The 19,926-nt window shown below is 34.9% G+C and overlaps 5 protein-coding genes across 7 annotated transcripts in view; all 5 read right to left on the bottom strand.

Annotated features, from left to right (window-relative positions):
- Nucleotide 1: 1 nt before the first annotated feature.
- On the bottom strand, nt 2–2,163 carry LOC105455720 (alpha-tocopherol transfer protein-like; the record flags this gene model as incomplete). The annotated part of the gene is made up of 4 exons (XM_011699250.1): nt 1,817–2,163; nt 1,074–1,233; nt 369–474; nt 2–247 (listed from the first exon to the last, which is right to left on the bottom strand). Coding segments are annotated over exons 1-4 (687 nt in total), but the record flags the coding sequence as incomplete, so codon positions are not given.
- Nucleotides 2,164–2,780: 617 nt separating this feature from the next.
- LOC105455718 lies at nt 2,781–5,017 on the bottom strand. The gene is made up of 4 exons (XM_011699248.1): nt 4,772–5,017; nt 4,327–4,393; nt 4,102–4,242; nt 2,781–3,638 (listed from the first exon to the last, which is right to left on the bottom strand). Exons 1-4 carry the CDS (start codon nt 4,849–4,851, stop codon nt 3,168–3,170), a joined length of 759 nt encoding a protein of 252 aa, XP_011697550.1. The 5' UTR covers nt 4,852–5,017; the 3' UTR covers nt 2,781–3,167.
- Nucleotides 5,018–5,356: 339 nt separating this feature from the next.
- Nucleotides 5,357–7,948, bottom strand: LOC105455717. 2 transcript variants are annotated; one of them, XM_011699246.1, is made up of 5 exons: nt 7,660–7,948; nt 7,058–7,124; nt 6,816–6,959; nt 5,848–6,327; nt 5,357–5,536 (listed from the first exon to the last, which is right to left on the bottom strand). In XM_011699246.1, exons 1-5 carry the CDS (start codon nt 7,743–7,745, stop codon nt 5,468–5,470), a joined length of 846 nt encoding a protein of 281 aa, XP_011697548.1. In that variant the 5' UTR covers nt 7,746–7,948; the 3' UTR covers nt 5,357–5,467. The 2 variants fall into 2 exon arrangements, with proteins under 2 accessions (XP_011697548.1, XP_011697549.1); XM_011699247.1 differs by having other exon boundaries at nt 7,710–7,948.
- A 526-nt stretch (nt 7,949–8,474) lies between these two features.
- Nucleotides 8,475–11,896, bottom strand: LOC105455714 (kinesin-like protein KIF9). 2 transcript variants are annotated; one of them, XM_011699242.1, is made up of 8 exons: nt 11,616–11,896; nt 11,257–11,405; nt 10,708–10,801; nt 10,457–10,630; nt 10,043–10,228; nt 9,569–9,783; nt 8,945–9,298; nt 8,475–8,671 (listed from the first exon to the last, which is right to left on the bottom strand). In XM_011699242.1, the coding sequence occupies exons 1-8, from the start codon at nt 11,751–11,753 to the stop codon at nt 8,563–8,565; spliced, it is 1,419 nt and encodes a 472-aa protein (XP_011697544.1). In that variant the 5' UTR covers nt 11,754–11,896; the 3' UTR covers nt 8,475–8,562. The 2 variants fall into 2 exon arrangements, with proteins under 2 accessions (XP_011697544.1, XP_011697545.1); XM_011699243.1 differs by having other exon boundaries at nt 11,621–11,896.
- A 67-nt stretch (nt 11,897–11,963) lies between these two features.
- Nucleotides 11,964–19,926, bottom strand: part of LOC105455716 (BCL2/adenovirus E1B 19 kDa protein-interacting protein 3) — a 29,177-nt gene continuing 21,214 nt past the window's right edge. The window contains exons 4-6 of the mRNA XM_011699245.1: nt 14,966–15,039; nt 14,595–14,747; nt 11,964–14,294 (exon numbers count right to left, since the gene is read on the bottom strand). Of these exons, the coding sequence (XP_011697547.1) occupies nt 14,243–14,294; nt 14,595–14,747; nt 14,966–15,039 (279 nt within the window). The 3' untranslated portion in view covers nt 11,964–14,242. The remainder of the gene's footprint in view (nt 14,295–14,594; nt 14,748–14,965; nt 15,040–19,926) is intronic.

Here is a 19,926-nt window from a genome sequence, read left to right as displayed (position 1 = left end):
CCGTCATGAAAGATTTCATAATCCTGATAATAACATCAAAAAATGTTGGCGCGTTGATAATGTTAATCGATTGCATCCGTATAGGATAGCAGTTTTGCCATGTGTGTACTATATTCATTAATGTGGAGGGTCGAAATTGAGTTATGTGACGTATTGTTGGATTGACCACGTCAATGAACGATGCGCAACCATATATAGATGCTGTGGCGTTGTTCTTCATCGCTAACTCTACCATCATGAAACCGATCTGAAATAAATTCATCGAGAAACAATGGGAAATATTTTATCATAACATCAGTCACAAAAATATAATTTAAGCGTTAATTTATTTACTAATTAATTAATTTATTTACTACTCTAATTTTTACCTTAATAAAGTTCGATAGTTTGTGTATTGTCGGATTATAACGAGTAGCGCGTGCGATGAGAATCAATCTTCCTCGACTATCCAGTTTCCGCAGAGGTAAAAACAACCTAAATGTAAACGAAATAATTCATAATTCTTCGTAGAAGTTAATTTTAATTTTACAGTATTTACAGCGATACATATCTACTTGTGTCAAAAAATTTTTAATTAAATATTTTTACTAAAATATAACTTAAAAATAATATAAAAAAACAATAATTTCAAATATAACATAAAAGTTAACAAAAAATTTAAAATTTAAAAACAATATGTCATTATAATTAAAGCTATTATAATTTATAAAATTTTGTATTGTATCTACCTTAAATAGAAAAATACTCACTATGGATCCCCATTGTTATCAAATTAAAATTATTAAATTAAAATTATTAAACTTGTATTTATTATAATAAATATAAATTAATATGTAAAAGAATTGAGCTTTGTCAATATAAAGTGCTGTTAATTGCAATGTTATAATCGCTCTTTTATAAAAGAAAAATTGGAAGTAATAATTATTACTGTTTAAAAATTTGTAAAATACTTTATGGTAAATATCATTTTAAGTTGGATAATCTAAGACATTATTTGCCATTATTAATAAAATAGAAAAGAAAGATTTTATTTAAATTATACATTTTTATGTTCTAAAAATAGTGATTGTTACCCCAAATCAAGTAGTTCCTGTAGTTCCTGTTGAAACGGATCCTTATTCATGCGCCATTCCGGTAAGTCGGATTGCTGCTTATAATAGTTTTGTATCCTAATCTTAGTTTTCTCCAAATTAAACTTGCAGACTCTTAAGAATCGCAGAATAAGGAAATCATCTGTATACAAATTAAAAATTACCTCCAAATAAAAAGCTATTAATGCAGTGCTAGATCTGTTATAGTTATTACAAATTAAATAGTATTTTCCTAAATGTGTACTTTTATAGAACAACATATATGATTTTAAGAAATGTTTAATATCTAAATGGATTATAAGCACACTTTCTTGCTTTCTTAATTAGAAGGAGAAATAATACTAAGTCAATCCAAAAATTGTTCAGAAAATTGCGAAATGCAATAGGACGATTACGAACTTTTTGATATATATTTTTTATTGATTTTTCATTTTTTTTCTTCATTTATTTTTTACTTATCGAAACTCGATGTTAGATCACTGCTAATTGTTTTTGTTTTCAGTAAAGAAGTCAAACACACACTTTGTTACATTATATGTATATATAATTTTCGTCTTTTCTTTTTGCGTGATAAAGAATGAATTCAAGTACAAGATATCGAATTTAACATCGCGCCGATTAAAGGCTAAATTTTGCGTATTATTGCTCCGGAAATAATAAACCGTAATTGAATTTCAACATATTTTGAATGATATTGCAACGCGTGAGATCATCGTCATTATTACAGATTCGTATGCGCAGTTCGTCCTCGCTCCAGCGTCTAATTTCCGCGACGGCGTTTTCTCTAGTTTCATCAGTTTCGTTCAAATATGCCGCCGCATATTTTTTATCCTCACTAGTCAGCTCTTGCGGGACATTATGCACCACGCTGTCGCTGTAATTTTGTTCGTTTGCCATCATGATGATAATAAGCAAAAAAAGCTTCACACTATCGCGGAAGGAGTTCGAGATACGATCGATACACTGTCACATCTGAGACTACGATCATGCAAATAGATGACTACGTAAAGACTCCAGATAACGTAGAATAACGTGTTCTTTGGAATCATTGAATCGTATCACTGTCACTATACACTGTCACTGTCACTGTCAGCGACATCTGCAGCTGATAATGCAGTTTAAGATTTAATGACTTGATACATACATATATACTCATTCTCGAGAGGAACGCAGAAACTTTAATTTCTGAATTCTTTACACGATATTACGTTTAGCTTTTTATATAAAATGCGTATGAGCTAAAATTATATTGCAAAATTATAGTTATATTATTACAAAGTATACATTAAACTTAACCAATAAATTATAATTAAAATGTCTAACACGTTTCTAATTAAAGAGATAAAATAATTAATCTAACAATCTTCAAGTTACAAAGCAAAATGAAACAAATTTTTTCTACAATATAAAATAAAGCGTGCTGAATATGAAAGCATATTATATTTTCTAGCCTTGAATAGAGTATCTCTGAGGATTCGAGATATCCGCGAGATAATTGTTTCCATGGATTTATGCTCAGCGAGAGTTGCATTAATGCGTTAATACATAACGCATTAAAAAAATTAATCTGTGTTGCTATAAATAGCGGAGTCTCGGCACTTTTCCAATACCCTGTATATTGTTAAATAATTGTAATCATTGTATAAATAATTAATTGATTGAAATTTTTTTATTTTGCAAGCAGTATTATGAATTATTACGTATAAATGTATATAAATGTATATAAATGTACAATTTCCATTTTTTCGTCACATGTCTTATTTCGAATATCTTTCTTTTTAGATAGTAAAAAATAAGAAAGTCAAATACATGTCATAAATGCAAGTCCGACAAAAAATTACGTTGCATTCATGCGCATTTATATCTTATTGATCGGTACGTTGATAATAATTTTAAAAAAACTTTTTTTAAACTGAAAATGAGTTATACAACACAATTTGAACAAAAATATTACAAAAAGTTCGCTTCATCAAAAAGAGTAAAAAGGTATAGGTATAATATTAACATTATTACTGTGGATACGGATAAATTAAAATACATTAAAAATAGAATTATATGGTTCAAGTCATGTGTTTCTTAGTCCTTACCATCATTTAATTGATTTAGCGATAAAACATGATGGCAACAGGCAATTAATTGCTTTAAAAAATGATATTTGCAGCACGAATTCCGCTTTCGAAGATTGCTTGATTGCAGAATTTTCCTATTGTTGCGCAAAAATTGCGTTGCTTTCTTGCAATATTTCTGCAGCGTAGAATACAGAGTCAAATATCTCTTGATAATTGCATAGTTAATTTTGTCAATTAGCAAGTTGATCTTATTCAGCAAATAAGTGCGTGTTTTCCTCTCGCTTTGCCAATCGTAAAATTCAATTACTTCGTACTCGTCTAAGTCGTACTCGCCTACGGTCGAATCAGTTCTGAGCTGGTCGGTCACTTGAAACACATTGTCCAAACCAAAGACAATATCTTCCCGAATTCTATTATCTATTATTCCGGCAAGAAGTAGCTCACGCATACGTATCATTCTTTTATATTGAAATCGTACCTACATTTGAAATGAAACAACGCGTTAGTAATCACGAAGAATTTAGAAGAATTTTTTTTTAGTGTTCAAGAAAGGAAAGAAAGCCGGTGTATGTACTACAAAAAATACTGCAACTGTGAAACAGCAAAACAAATTATTTGTAGAAAAGCTTTTACTTTCTGAAAAGAGAATGATTAGAACGGCGATATTTCTTTAAGATTGTTTATTTTTTACTAAAATGTCATTAAAAAATAATTATAATTACAATTATAAATTTACAAAATTAATGTATAGAAATGTAATTGTAGATCAAAAGAAATGCTACTACAATACTTCTTTATGAAATTTAAAAATAATGCTCTGTTAAAAATTTTGTAATTTTATACAGTGATATATTCTTGCAGTTTTTCTTTATTTCTAATTGTAAGTTGCAATATCTTTCATAAAAGACAAATTTGAATTAAATCTGTCTTGAATGTCTTACCCTTCCCAGAGTGTTCAAAATGTTTCGCAAAATCCTACTCTTCTTGCCGTTCGGCAAGATCCAACTGTTGAAATTTTTTGCCATCCTCAGATATCCTATACCCTCAAGTAGAAAACGATCGAAATTTGGTTTATTTGGTAACTAAAATTCAAAAATATAAGTGTTAAACGTAATTTAATATGTCTACTATTCGTTATACTGTTATTTGCAGCAATAGGTACTTACACGAAGATTTTTATTTTTCTCAGCTCTGCAAACCTGAGATTGTTCCACCTCTAGGAGTATAAATATGCTTAAATAAAACAAAAAAAAAGAATAATACATATAGCTCTAAAAATCACTTCTAACAATAATTATAAAATTTCAGCATAATTACACAATTTATAATTATTTCGATAAAATATGTCGCTCTTATATAATCTCACTTTCTCGAAGATATTTATACAAAATTAATGAAAGCTTTTTAGTTTCTAATAAATATAATAAAAATTTATATACTATCTCACGTATTTCATAAAATTTCTTCAACATACCGATATATTCTACATGAATTTGTGTATACAGAATATTATTGCAAATTCCATTACAAATTATATAAAGGAATCATATGGATTTACGCAATTTAATTATTACAGATAAGCAAGTATCAACATTAAAAAGTAACACAAACCTTTTCAGATTAGCATGAATTGCGCGCGCTCGTTCTACCTCGATCGCTGTGTTTAATCGCGTGCAAAAAGCATAGACCATGATTGCGTACCTGTTTCCCGGTGCAAAAGAAATGCGAAATAGCCACCGTTCGTATGAATATTACACGTGTGAAGGTATAACGGAAGGTGTAACTTTTTAAAGAAACCAGGAGTTAAAACAGTCGTGACAGCGCGATAACGTTATTAATCTTCTCGTGTATCGTTTAAAGTGTGATCTGAAGCCTTACACGAAATATTTACCCAAACTTCATCATTTCATCTTTGTGTTTACCCATTCGAAGGTCGTAATAAGGGACATGCGAGAAAGACTCTTTTTTCCTTTCAAATCGCCTATCTTTGTATAAAATACATGCTCTCCTTGAGATTCGAATGCCCGATAAATATGACAAATTCGACAATAGATTCGTCTATTAAATTATCAGAAGTGATTTCGAGAACGAGTCCAACGAATGAATAGAAAATGGAAGGAAAATGAAATGATGGAAAATTAACATATATTTTCATGCGTATGCGAAAAACATATATTACAAAAAACACAACTATAATAAATATAAAATATTATCAATTTAAACATTTTAAATATTATCTAGCTTATATATATTCCACAAGTCTTGTGTCTTCTTGTACGAGACATTGTGATAAAGAGTACCATATCATTAATTGCTAGACTTTCCACTCTCTTCCTTGAATGTCATATCCACGTACTTTGCAACATTTTCCTGCTCCTAAATAGTATAACAGACATGAAAGTAAAATACGTTTTACACTCGATAATTTTAAATATTCAGATATTTGTAAAACGGAAAAAGACATATTTTTTAGTTCTTTTTAAGAATAAATTAAATAAAGCAGTTTAAAAAAAGGCGTGTCGATGAGGAGTTGCTTTACTGATAATCGACGGTTTTTATTCCTGAATTTATCGCGACGTTTGCGGATAAATCAGAGAACGTTATTTCTTGGTAACTTGAATTTCGCTTAATCCAGCTTACTTTCGTTTTTAATTTAAACAACTCATAATGTAGATTAGGAAATGTACCTTGCTAACACGCGCCAGCAATCGTTCTAGGAGATCGTATTTGTGGCGGTTATCGAGGGCTCGCGACGATCTCTCCCGCTTCGATTCCGTGATTCCCCTGTTATCGTGCAGAAACAATCTCACCCTCTTGCAATAGTCTCTCAGCGTGTGATACAACATGACGTACAATGCCGAGGTGTTACCGGTGAACGCAACCCATAGACTCTTGATTCTCGTAATCAGCGACTCGATGTTCGCCAACAAGAACTTGCGATGGTACACCTCGGCAAGACAATAGAAGCAAACATCAATATGTCCGCACAAATCGTCTTCTTCGAAATCGAAATTTACCAGCTCAAAGTCATCGTACACAGGTATTAAATTCTCGAAAGCCCAATCATCATCTTCCTCCTCGCTAAAAGTGCTCGATCCCTCATCAAACTGTTCCTCATCTCTCTTCCAGCCACTCTCGAATACCTGGTCCCGCAGGTGCACCTTCAGCTACGTGCGATATGCCATTATACATTGTAATTATTGAACGAGGAAAATTTGAACGGCACAAAACTTACATTAATTATTGGAAACAAATGAGATTGACGATATCGTCAATTTTTTGAATAAAATCAATAATTTCAAAGATAAATTTCGGAAAATCGGTCTTTAAATGAAAAAATAATCATAAAATTATAGTTTTGCGAAGGAATTATTTATACAATAGTTTACATGATCTTGCAAAAGAAACATGGATTAGAAAGTTATACTTTTTATTCTTTTAAAGGCGTGGAAAATATTATTAAAGCATAAAATAAAAATGTTCAAAAATGCAGTTGCAACATTTTATATTCAAGAGGAATTTAGCGTTAGAAGTCACCCAAATTGTAAAAAATAAAAAATTCGGAATTTTATAGATTAATAACAACTTTCGAGTTTTTTCTACTTTAATTTCTCTATCTTTTGCATACGGAAATGGGTTAGGAGCTATATCTCACCCTCGAGTAAATGTCCATGGCCTTTAACATAATTGCAAACATCTTGGACATTTTCTGATTGCGCTCGTGCAAAATATTCGTCATGTTCAGATAAATCTGGCCTTCGCTTAGAAAATGTCTAACATCCTTCGTTCGGCATGGCATCTAATTAATCCGGATAACATAAAAAAATTGATTATAAATGTTCGCAGGCATTCTTCAATTTGTTAGTACTTGTCATTGTTATTTGTAACGATACTCACGCAAAGCTTTTCACACTTGACAATTTTATTAACTCGATACACTTCCTTTTCTAAGAGCATCAAAATCCTTAAATAAAACGTAATTATTATAATTAAGATATCTGATGTTCGCAATTTTCAATTTGTACAAAGTATATTGAAGAAAATCGCATGTATTTCTTTCCAGAATCTTAACGAAATTAAAGCGAATTCTTTACTGTTAATAAAAACTTATGAATTGTTAATTTCTAATAAGGTTTCTTCAGAGCGTTTATACTTCTTTATTTTAATAAACAAAATAAATAAATGCACTGAATTAAAGTAAAAAAATAAAAGGATAATTTCTATACACTACGCAAATATGTCTAAATAAATGTTTAACGTTTTAAATGATACATTGTTGATTATTAAAAATTAAATATCTCCATTTTTGTAAAAATAATATTATTCTTATAAATATTATTATTACTCTCTAATTGATATATGGCTATACGTATATTAGTTCCAATTCTGCAAATATTTTTTATGTTATACAACCGATTAAAAAATTTCGAATTATAAATCTGGAGTAGATTAAAACAAGACTGATCTAGAGAGAATGTAAACGATGGTAGAGAACAAACCTGTGCAGATAAAAATAAACTTGATGCGTTTGTGCAATCGAGTTTTTCACCTGAGCAAATATACAGCGATCGCACGTACAAAACATGAGTGCCTCTAAAGTGATTTAAAGAAATGCAAAATAATAATTGCAGTTGAGACGCGAGACACGACACGTGGATGTATGCGGATGTGTACACAGACCGTCCAGCGGAAACCTGGGATGAGATGATCGTGACAACGACAACGACGAATTGATCACTTCAGGAATCCGTCACGTTCGGAATTAATCCGGAATGTTTATCTATGTATTTAAACTGTATGTTTACCCGTTCGAAAGTCGAGCGGTATTTGTGGAAAATAACAGCTTTCTTTCCGATGAAACATTGACAAGATTTGAAAATCTGATCTTCAAAGAACCAATATCTATCCTCGAAATTATTAATTCAAAAAATTACGACATCATCAGTCGTATTTGTTTCTATGATTAGTGCACGTAATGATAGATAAAATATTTATGTAAAATCTTTACTTTTTTCTATACCATAGTATATGCGTATATAGCGGTTTTCTGCCGATATTGAAATTTTTGATATTACAATTCTTTTCTTTACAAACGTGCAATTTTTTGCAAATTATCAATTAATTGCTGCAATGTCTTATAATATAATTCAGTACGTAATAATGCGTAGCTTACAATACTTAGGCAGAAATAATCGGTCTATAGACGTCGAGTGCCGACGTCTATAGATCGATCATTTCTGCCTGATCATGAATAAATAGATAATTTATTTTATTTTATCGTCGATCTTATCTTTATTAACATATGAAAAACATTATAAAAGTAAAGAGAATATTAATAAGATATAGACACAATATAAGATTTGTAAATTACATTTATAAAATTATACACCGTTTTGACATAGTTAAATCAATGACGATGATGTCAAAACAGCATCTGATTGCGACAGCGTACTTATCACGTTGTTAAACGCTTCCTTTAACTTTTCTACTTCAACTTCTTTCGCGAGTAATCTAGAATGATTCGAGAAAAATCGAAATTTCCATTATTTTTATCCAATTTTACAATTATTAAATTAATTTCTTTTTATCGTTGATGAATTCGAAAAACATACGTTGAAAAAAATTATATTAAATATTACAAATACATAGAACAGTTGCAAAAAAATATTCACTCTGTAATATTCACTCTTTCTCGCAGTTAATCTTTGATTAAAATTAACTAAAATATAATGTGCAAGTTTAAATTAAAAATCTGATCAAACATGTAAAATATCGAGAACGAACTTGTCGTATAATTGTTTAACGACGTTCACCAATATTCGCGCCTGGGTAACATTGAAGAGCGTTAATTCCGAAATGAAACCTCGTAAAAAGTTTATAATGTCTCGGGTAATCTGCTCAAGTCTAAATTTCGATATGTTCGGCAATGCTTCCTGATGTAAAAACATATCATTCAGTTCCAGCTCTTTCTTCAAGGTGTTTACTTGCTCCCGTAGCTGCTGCACGACAAACTCCTTCTGCGGCTGAATGTGACGTATTGTCTTGATCGGTTTGAGTTTTGCGATTTCAGCGGTCAATCGCATGGTCGACAAAGTGACGTCGAGATCCTCTCTCGTGATGCGAACGTGAGATATGAAGCTGACGAGTAAAACGTCTGAATTTTAATTAATCAAGCAAAATGTTATAAGTAAATTTTAAATCTAATTTATATAATTTAATGGAAAATATTAAAATTTAAATTATTATTAAAAAGCAAAATTTATATTTATTATTTTTATTAAATATTATGAAATCGCGTTTTTTTATTTAATATTTAATTTATATACAATAAGGAAGAAAGATAAATTTAATTTAAATTAACATAAGAAAATTTGTGCTATTTCAAATTTATATCCATTATATAATTACCGAATAATGGATGTGACTGTGAGAGTGTCACTTAGTAGCTTCAGCAAATTACTTGAGCGAACAACGCTGTATGTGCACATATTTGGTTTTCTAAGATGCAGGAAATATTGTTCCAGCTGTATTTTCATTAAATTCGCCATACCTAAATCGGCTGCTGTTTTCCAGCAACTCGATTTTCCCACCGTACCAGTTCCAGCCATCTCAACGATACATATCTAAAAATCGTAATTTTTTTTCGAGATACCCCTAAATTAGTATATTTAAACGTTATATTTGATTTGTATCTATATGTCAAATAATAATTTTATATGCTGTTTAGCTTCAATATTTAAACATAACATTTAAAATATTATGATACTTTAGTAAAGCAATACAAAAAAAGTGTTTCCTAGCAATCTAAAAATTATTATACGAGATTATTTTATATACGGGAAGTTTTAATAATTATTTTTAAAGTTGTCGGACTCAAATTACTTTTCCTGTCGTTACGATAGCTTGCGATTTTATCAGACTTGCGTTTGAAATATAGATAGTGATCACAGCAGTACTCAAATGTGATACCGAATACATTGTGCCTTTCACAATCAATCTCCTGCCTTCTCCTTCAAGTATTTTTCTCAGTGTCTCCTCCTCACTCTCTATATCCACTATAGTTACATTCTGGAATCATAACTGTGTCAATTTCAGCACGTATATGTAGAACAAAACCTGATTAGACACTTTAGATAAATGTAAGAGTTCCGGGGAATCGTAGAAGTAACTATTTCCTAATGTAACATTATTCTTTTGCGACGCAAAATTGGAAGCTATCCAAAAATTTAATAAAGATATGAATAAATTTCTACGAAAAACCAATTGCAGAATTTTCATAGTTCCATACCACGGTACCTTAAAGACATGCTCGTTGACGTTAAAGACCCGTCGTTTTTGCGTGAGAAGATCGATTACATTTTTACCTCTCAGCTCAATGAAACTTAAACGATAGCGTATGTCGCTGATTTTCTTTCGATTTGCCTTTTCCGTAAACATGTCGGACAAGAGTCGCGGGACTATTCCTCTATGCTAAATCAACGAGTGACGCGATCAAAATAATTAATTGAATGATAGTCCGAATAAGATATTGCAAGACAGAAGCGTACTTCCCAATTGTTTCTGAGACCGCCGATAGTAAAACTCTTTCCGGATCCGGTTTGTCCGTAGCCGATCAATACGCAATGCACGCCGTCTAAAGCTCTAAAATTATTTCCTCATTGCGTATGTTAAACACGTTTGATTATTTTTATAAACGTTGCATGATATTCCATATACCTTATTAGCGATATCAGCTAAGTATTATTAATTATCAATTAATATAACTGTGTTCTTCTGTTCTGTGTTCTACTCTTCCTGATGAAATACACAAAATTATGCTAATTCTTAATAATTAATCTAAATATTTCATTTAATTACAATTTAAAATCATTTTAACTTAAGAAATTAATAAAATACATTTTTATTGATCTTCATACGCTATCAATATAATATTGGTAGTTCGCCACATGTGGTGGACGTTAATTGTGCTTTTAAAAATTAATTTTAATAATTTTATTACATTTGACAACATCAAATTAATATAAACAATTTCAAATTAATTATATCGCTGACACATTATGGAATATCATCATATAACTTTCAATTTCAATCGATACTTTTCTACAAAGTCTTTCGCGGTAGCGCAGTACACTTTATCCTGGGACATCTCGTGAAATATCCCATCGATACGAAAGGCCCAATAAACGGGACACCTTGATCGTTCGTCTTGCCGTCGTAGATCTTGCAAGCATCTCACGTATATCGTCTAAGTGGCGACATTATAATAATGTAATGAATATATAATGCATTAATTGACGAATGTGTCGAAACGAGACATCTCAATGAAGCAATAATAATAACAGTAAGAAGACGGCAAATCTTCGAGAGACACACGCTGGCGTAGTATAATCCTTTCTCTTCTCGACTGCCGGAATACCTTGGTTTAACGATAAAGAGAGATCTACATTAATCTCACCTTACCGTCCGTACTGATCTTCGCGCAAGAATCGCACGGCCTCTCGAGCGGTAGAATTCGCACGAAGGTCTTGACATTGCTGTCGTTCATCCCGTCAATCGATTCGGTGTCCGACGCAGAAAAGTTCGTTCGGTACATTCTTTTACTTTCAACATTATCTCAATATCTTGGATAATTGCGAGACGAAAAGGTTAATCCCATCTTTCAGTCGGGGTGCGCTCTATTTATAACGCTGAAATTGCCTAGAGTTCAATTTCTGCAGTCAACGTCGCAAGGTATCGCATTCACGCGTACGCGGAAAAATCACATGCGAAATATTTACAAAAATTAAACACGTCGTCGTAAGTATGAATTTATAAAACCCTTTATTTTTCGTAGCGTTGCGTATAAATCACCCATAATTAAAATTTCAGTTTTAGCAAAGGGCAACGGCAAACTTTTCGAAAGGATGTCGATCGAAAGAAGAATCGAGTGCCCAACGACGCTTATAAGAAGTCACCAACGTCACTACTACGTACATAATACGATTATTATTATGCGTATGACATACATACAAGAATTACAAAATAATTGCTTATGAAAAAGTACGTCGAACATCATCACTGTAAATTAAATAACGCGACTTAACTAAGAATACAGAAAGAAAATTTATTGATCCACGTAAAATCGGCGGGAAGGTGGAGGAGGGGAGGGGGAGGAGGGTCGTGCTGTTGATTTTTCGAATAACGAAAGATTCATCCATAGTTTCTACCGTGCATTTAATTTTACCTAAAACGTACGAATATGGCTTATCTAAATCACTAACACGGCTTTTCTTTTTAATATCTGTCACATTCAATTGATATTCATTTCTAAACTCGAAACTCAAAAGATTAATTATGTCGCGATGTCGCTTGTGCATATTTCTGATAAACTAGTAATTTCTAGATCGCTCGATCTTCTCCCTCGTAAAGTACAAAATCGTGAGCGTGAGAGCGCTTCACAAGAGTCAAATTCCTATCGCTGGACAAAAAAGTAGCGTACGTACCACACATTCGCAAATACGTTTTTACACACGAATTCGAGTCTTCTCGAAGCACACGCAAGATAAAAAATATCGTTTCTGCAACATATGGTCACAGATATAGCCAGTAATCACCAAGCATTAAGTCTATCTGTCGACGAAAAAAAAGTTATCAGCTTCAAATTTAAAGATTTCGATGAATAGTGATTCATCTTTTGAAGTTACTCTTTATTAAAAAAAAAAAACTTTAAAAATTTTATAAATTTTTTTTATTAAAATCGATATCAAAATCGATTCTTGCAATCTGTTCGTAAATGGAATATATAAATTTGACCGTTCGCTTCCTAACGTACGGAAAACGCATCGTACTCGATGGTCACGTTTTAAATCGAAGACGTAGACGACAAAACACATTTTGTTTGCGTGTGAATTCGTATGTGAATTTATTATAAGGAAATTACAAAAACCGCAGATTAATAAGACGTCATACAAAAGCGCCGCCCCACAGAAAAAAAAATTTTTTCACGTTCGCAAAACAAGTCCGCTCGCACTTGTGGTCCCTCCTTCCGGTTATCGCCCGTAATCGGCATCGAGACGGTGGGCGTCAGCATCGTTACTTCCTTCCGTAGGAACTCTACTGTCATTACCGTTTTATAGATCACACTGCCGAGATGACGATCATCACAATCGCCGCGCGATAATTAAAAAAAAAGGGGTATAATCGGGTTGACATTGCCTTATTATTTAATCGCGTTTCCGTTTCGAATTTACTGAACACGACGCACGTTTCCTTTTTCTTATATCGTAACGAATCACAACGTTAAAACTCGCTCGCTCCGCAATGCAACAATAGATTCCTATAACTCGTAACAAACAAGACGAGTTGTGCAGCGCTTTCCTGTTCTTATCGATAAATTCTAATCCTTTTCCATCGATAAAAGCTAATCTTTCCTCACCGACACACGCCCACACAATAAACAATCATTCTTTCTTTCTTTCTTTCTTTTCTCCCTCTCTCTCTCTCTCTCTCACTCTCCCCCCTCTCTCATTCTCTCTCTCTCTCTCTCACACACACACACACACATTTCCTCTCTCGCTCTCAATCTCGCCTCCTTTCTTTCCGTTCTAACAATAATTAATTTCTGATAAATACTATTCAAGCTATGCCTAAAAACTATTGCAGATAGAAACGCATTAGAAACGGTATAAAATGGACATGTTTCGTTCATTTTCCTGTCCCTTTCAACAACTCTATGTTTATATATGATAGATTCCTCTCTTCTGCCTCTTCTGCCTTTTCCTTTAGCTTTCCCTTTTCCTAAGCATATGATGCGTATTATTTATATCTGGCATACGCGATTTCTGAGAAGTACACCGTACACAGTAAAGGGTTTAGACGGGGGTACAGGGGGAGGGGAGGGAGGAAAGGGAGGTAAAAGTGCTAATATATAATACAAAGTGCTAATATTATAAATCGGGACAATCGAATTATGTGCTGCGTGTAACTGTTTTTTAGGCTCGATCGCCCACCGGCTTGTTCAGTCTTTCTTGCGTTTCTAACCTTCCTCTCAGCGCAGATTCAACCGTGACAATCCTAATGCTGACACACCCGGAATCGTGTCCTTCATTCAATGGCGACGCGGGACATCATCAAACCCCGCCTGGTGAGCAAAACGCTGTAACAAAATCAATGAAATTTATATTACCACATAGCCAAGACAGTATAAAAACACGAGTGCAATTGTATTATAATAATCCTGTATTATACGGTATTGATTTCCAATTAGAATTAATGTGGTTTGATTAATACTGATAAGATAAAATAGAATATAATACGAGATGAGATTAATAATGATTGTAAATATTCGATTTCGACTCTTTTTCAAAATAATACACAACTTTAAATCAAAATTAGCAATCGTAACTTTCAGAGATAAAAATTATGTTAATATTGCGTTTCGAGAGTGTTGTCTTACCCTAGTCCGGTTCCAATGAGCAGAGACAAAAGATTTGTGAAGAATAGAGTGTAAATGACCTCCTTGGAAAACAATCCGTTCTTGCCAACCTTCGCGGTGCGGATGCTGTACGTTTTTCTCTTATTGCCCAAGGGGTGTTTAAACTTCCAGTCTCTAAAGCGCAATTAAAACCAAGGATGTAAGAATTTTATTCGCAAATGTTACTCGTTGTAAAAGAAAAGTTTCTTAAATCAAAATAAATCCTATATATGACACACGAGTACATGTAACTGTTTCTCTAATGCTCACTCGGTTATAATAATCGAAAATTATATAGCAACCAAATACAATTATTTGTTATATTTAATAAATTAAAGTCTCGTTTGTCGTACTTTGGAGGTGCCTGGTCCGGTCGAGAGCTCCACTCGTAAATCCAGTCCGTGTTCTTCTCCAGAAGCTCGCCCTCCTGCGAAGCAGAACAATGTACGCCTTGTTGAAAGAGAACGATCGGGGAAATACTTCGCGATTATCGTGCGGCAAGAACAAGACAGATTTCGAATTAATCATTCCGAATGCATCGGACGAGAAGTTTCGACGGGGAGAGCAACGAGTAATTAATCCCGCAGAGCACACACACTCTCTCTCTATGAATGGCAATCGCGTCGCGTGGAAAAGTGAATGCTCAAGGATGACCTTTGGCGTTCCGCCAGCGTCGCACACACGTATGTATCTAGCGTACGTCGGTGGTATACGTATATCGGATCCGATATGCGCAGTATATCGCGAGTTGTGCGCATAAACGTCGCGAACACCGGCTGTAAACAATGCTCGGAAGACGCTCGCTCGGGGAAGGTGCAAATTGACGGTGTGAAGGCGAAAGGAGAGGAATCGGGACGTGAATGCGAGTCGCTCGTATCGAGAGGAGAGATTTAAATGTTTGATGAGCTGTTTCCCTCCGTGAACTCCGAGAGACTTTCAGACGGTTCCTATTTTCGAAATTGGGTCATCGATTTAATATACGCATTATGACAGAACGCGCGGACGCACAAAGATAACTTATGAGTCACACGATTCGTAGTCACGCAGTGTGTGTCTGTTAAAAACGACGTCTATGTCTGTAGTACAAATATTACATCGCTAAGTACTTCGTCACGTCTTCATGTTTACCCTCCTTTCGCGATATATTGCTCGATTTATGATCGAGTAATTGCAGTACAATTCATTATCCGCTTATCGTCAAGGAAAAAGGAGCGCCGCTAAGGGGAGTCGGGAGGCACGTTCAATGCTGATGTTCTCGAATTAAGGGGGTATTCTAGTCTAGCGGATCCGCGGAAAAATCGATTTTTTTAATAATATTTTGCAAGTATTTGATATGGAAAATATGTCTGGAAAAGAATTTAGCCCGATTCGCAAAATTAACAAAGTTATAGGCCGGTATTCATAGTCGATTCTTATATTTAAGATAGTCTTAAGTAGTCTTAAGATGTTACAAGCCAATAACAGAACCGTATTAGCGACATTACTTATAACGGCCTTGAAATAAAAACCGATTGATGAATACCGGCCATAGCACTTGATAGGGAGCGGTCTCAATCTATGTAATCAGTACAATAAAGACTTTAAACGCGTTTTTCTCGAAATCACGTTTTTAAAATTGGTGCCCATGATATCTCGAAAACCAATCAATTCGGGCTTGTGCACACATCATCAGCATATGCGTGGTTATAGCCCCTATCTTGATCAAGTCAAAATATGTCTTTTTTTCATTTTTACAACATTTTACAATTAAATTTTTACAATTTTTACATTTTTTTAAATTTAAAATTGAAAAAAATGGCAAAAATCTAAACTTAATTTTCAAAATAATGTCAGTTTTTAAATTTTTAGTATTTTTTTTTATGTTCTAGTATAACCAGCTATAGCCAAACTCATTAAGAATTTCTTTAATTTTTTAGTTTTAAATGAGCAGAACAGCTGGAATTATGGGCACCGTGGACCAATCTTTTTTTTCATGACTTCAGTATATTGTATATAGCCCTTATTTATAGTTATTTTTAAATAAAAATATTTTGAAACATACTTCAAATATGTATAAATATGTAGAAAAAAACCGTCCCAAAAAATTTTATAGTTTCTTTTAAAAAAATTCGCAAAAATAGCATAAAAATTTGGCCTCTAGACTGGAATACCCCCTTTTAAATCAGTATCTGGCGCGTACAAAGTCACGCTTTGTATTATTATCTTCCTACCGGGGCTAACGCGGCAGGCGAACTCAGAAACTTTTTTTCTTGCCGGCCGCAGATACGGTTCATTATATGTATATAAGATAATGTCCGGTTGCCAACCAGCAGATAAATTCAATCTTAACGACGGCCGCGTGCGACCGTCTCTATATTTAGTTCGACAATAGCAATTTGCATTTCGCTCGGTTTGTCGATCTGAATTGCGGTGATTCATGCGAAAGGAATATTCCGTAAATATCAATTCATATCAATTAAATATCAATATGAACATTAATCTATAACAATAAGCAACAGTTGAAATGTTGATCGAAGTTCATTCATATCTCTCTCTCTCTCTCTCTCTCTCTCTCTCTCTCTCTCTCTCTCTTTGTCTCACTATAACAGAAAGAGTATTTCTTTACGTATCTTTATTATGTTTGATATTCCAAGCGAGTACTCTTCGTGTATTCTCTGTCACGCGCGTTTCCGACATTTCTCGATTTATTTAAAATAACTCCGCGTTACGTGCCATTGTTCCTCCGTGCCGGTGTCAGAACGTCCATTGTTTACGATCGCAGAAAGCACTTTGTCATTGCTAAGATAAAGCTTAATCCCCCAACCCAAGTGATTCACCCGCGGGCTATCAATCAACGCGAAGATTGCGCGTGCAAACTCGCGACACGCGCGACTCGTAACTTCACCTGAATCATTAGTGCTCTTCATCCGGTTATCGATCGATCGGTGATTAGAACTAAACAAAATAAAAACGATCAAAGAACGAATTTTTCTCGGATTGCCTTGGCGTTCGCCAAGTTCGTGTCGTTTTTGCATTACAATCGGGAGCACGCGGAGCACGAGGTGTACCGAGAACGAAGAAATTGTATCGTCGTTATAAATTCATCGAGGTACAATCGTTATATCGGGAAGAGATCGATAAGCTTCAATAATCCGAACAATCGTCGCCGCGAGTCCACGAAAAGCGACGATATATTTATTTCCGAGCGCACGTATGCTCGTTACCTGTGACACCGATCGCTTCATCGTTTGCTCAAGAATCCGCAGATCGTAATGAAAAAGCGTATATACATAATATACAGTTGCGTGCCACGCGCGCGCTTAGTTTTTTCACAGCTCTATCGTGACTTTTAATACCTGGTAAGAAAAAACGCTTTCGTGCGGCGGTCACGTCGCGTAACTGTGCACGCAACAGTAACGCGACGGAAAACGATCGATATGCACACTCGCGTGCGGAGACTTTTCGCATTTCGTCAGTTTCCCTAATCCATGCACGCGTATCATGCGACGTCTCAGGATTACCAGAGAGGCGTCGCGGCGCAGAGGTGTCGTCGGTCGATCGCGAAAAGCTGCACGTCACCGTTATAAATAACTTTTACAGCTGTGTTTGCCTTTTCATCGCCACATCCTAGGATCCCTCGAGTCGCGCGTGTCCACCACACGTCGTCCAGGACGACGACGATGGAGATGCAGTGCGACACAAAATTGAAATACAGTCGAGCGTCCAATGCGAGACGTCTGGGTCTCAAAGTAAAACATTGCAATTTCTCCTTTACAGGTCAGGCTTTACCTGATTTAGCAGATTTAGTAATTCAATTAACAAAATTTATTAGTCCTAAGTCCAAGATTAATTCACCGCTGAAATGTATTAATATTATTATATCATTGTCGTGCAATTATTTTTCAGCGCAGCACTCTACGTGTTATTCCTTCTAGTTTTCCAGAAAATACGCGAAAGAACGAGTTTCTGATGCAGTCACCAGAACAGATGGCCAAAAAAAAAAAAGAAGATACACGGATGCGGAAACAGCAGATGTTTCGGACCAGGATTGCGAGACATGGTGCAACACAAGTTTTCTCCTTATCTTTATCTCATTTTCTCCTGCTTTTCCTCTCCTTTACTTAAATAATAACGTTTCTCTAACAAGCGGAACCTCATCCGGACTTGCGAAAGACGTCATTTTTTTTCAACAGATTTAGAGAAAAATTAAAAATGCGCATTTTATTATATATATTTTTAAATTAATCTCAATCGACGAGGATGAAATCCAAATTCCAAATTCCATTCATTGTACTTAACTATCGAGCGTTTTCCTTCACCCACGGTAGTACATATAACGCCGGAGTTAAATTTAAATGCCCGATTGATCCGAATCCGTGGGTGTACCCCCGCGGTACGCCTCTCGCGCTAATTACGCCGTCGGTTTCTTTTGCGGCGTACGAAGTCGAGGAAAGTCAACAGAGCGTCGTCGTCGTCGCGCGCGTCGACGGATCGAAAACCCAGCTGGCACACGGCGTCCAAGAGGAGAATGGATCCACACGACGGCGCCGACGTCGTCGCCGCCGTCAAGCGTGGCGTGAGCTCGGCACGACCGGCTATTGGCCAGTCGGTACTGCGACGTTCCCGATAGTGCCTCCACACGCGTGCTCCTTCCCGACCCCGCTTTTCTTCCCGACGACGGTGACGAGTAGGGGTCCACGACGTAGGAAGCGCAGTAGCCGCGAAACGCGCCGGTTCGAAAGATAAGGCGACACGACACGACACGACGCGATGCGACGCGACGCGACGCGACGGCTCATTAATAATACCATAAACGAGGCGTCCCTGAAGCCGTTTAATCGCCACTTTTCTCCCGATTACAGATCCTTCGACAAATCGAAAGAAAATACATCTTCATTCTTTTAATAATCGTGCTCAAAGCTGGATCCAGGTCAAACAAGAGAGTAAACGAGCATTATTGCCGCTTCCTCCTTCCTCTACGCTTCTTCTCGTCCCGGACCAATGTCGATCCGCAATTATTACATTAGCGCGTAGTGAAGAAAATTGCGGAACGTGTTTCTCAGTACAATGCAATTAATTAACTGCGACGATCGTATATAAAAGACTTGTTATTTAAACACATAAAGAAGCTCGATGCTAAATATACTGAAAGAATTTATTGACACGGTCTGAGCCGTTCCTGTTGCCGCGAACAATCGGAATTATACACCATTGTCTCGGTACTACATGGTACATATACCATGAATCAAAACGATTTCATGCTTCTTTTAACACGACTAAAGCATCTTCATGTCCGCTTATTCTTCTGTTCCTTCCGTTTTCTTTTCCCTCGTGC

This window comes from Wasmannia auropunctata, unplaced genomic scaffold (assembly GCF_000956235.1).
Source record: "Wasmannia auropunctata unplaced genomic scaffold, wasmannia.A_1.0 LD335883.1, whole genome shotgun sequence".
Taxonomy (NCBI): domain Eukaryota; kingdom Metazoa; phylum Arthropoda; class Insecta; order Hymenoptera; family Formicidae; genus Wasmannia; species Wasmannia auropunctata.
Note: the sequence above shows the minus strand (reverse complement) of the source record. Positions and strands in the feature narration are given on the sequence as shown.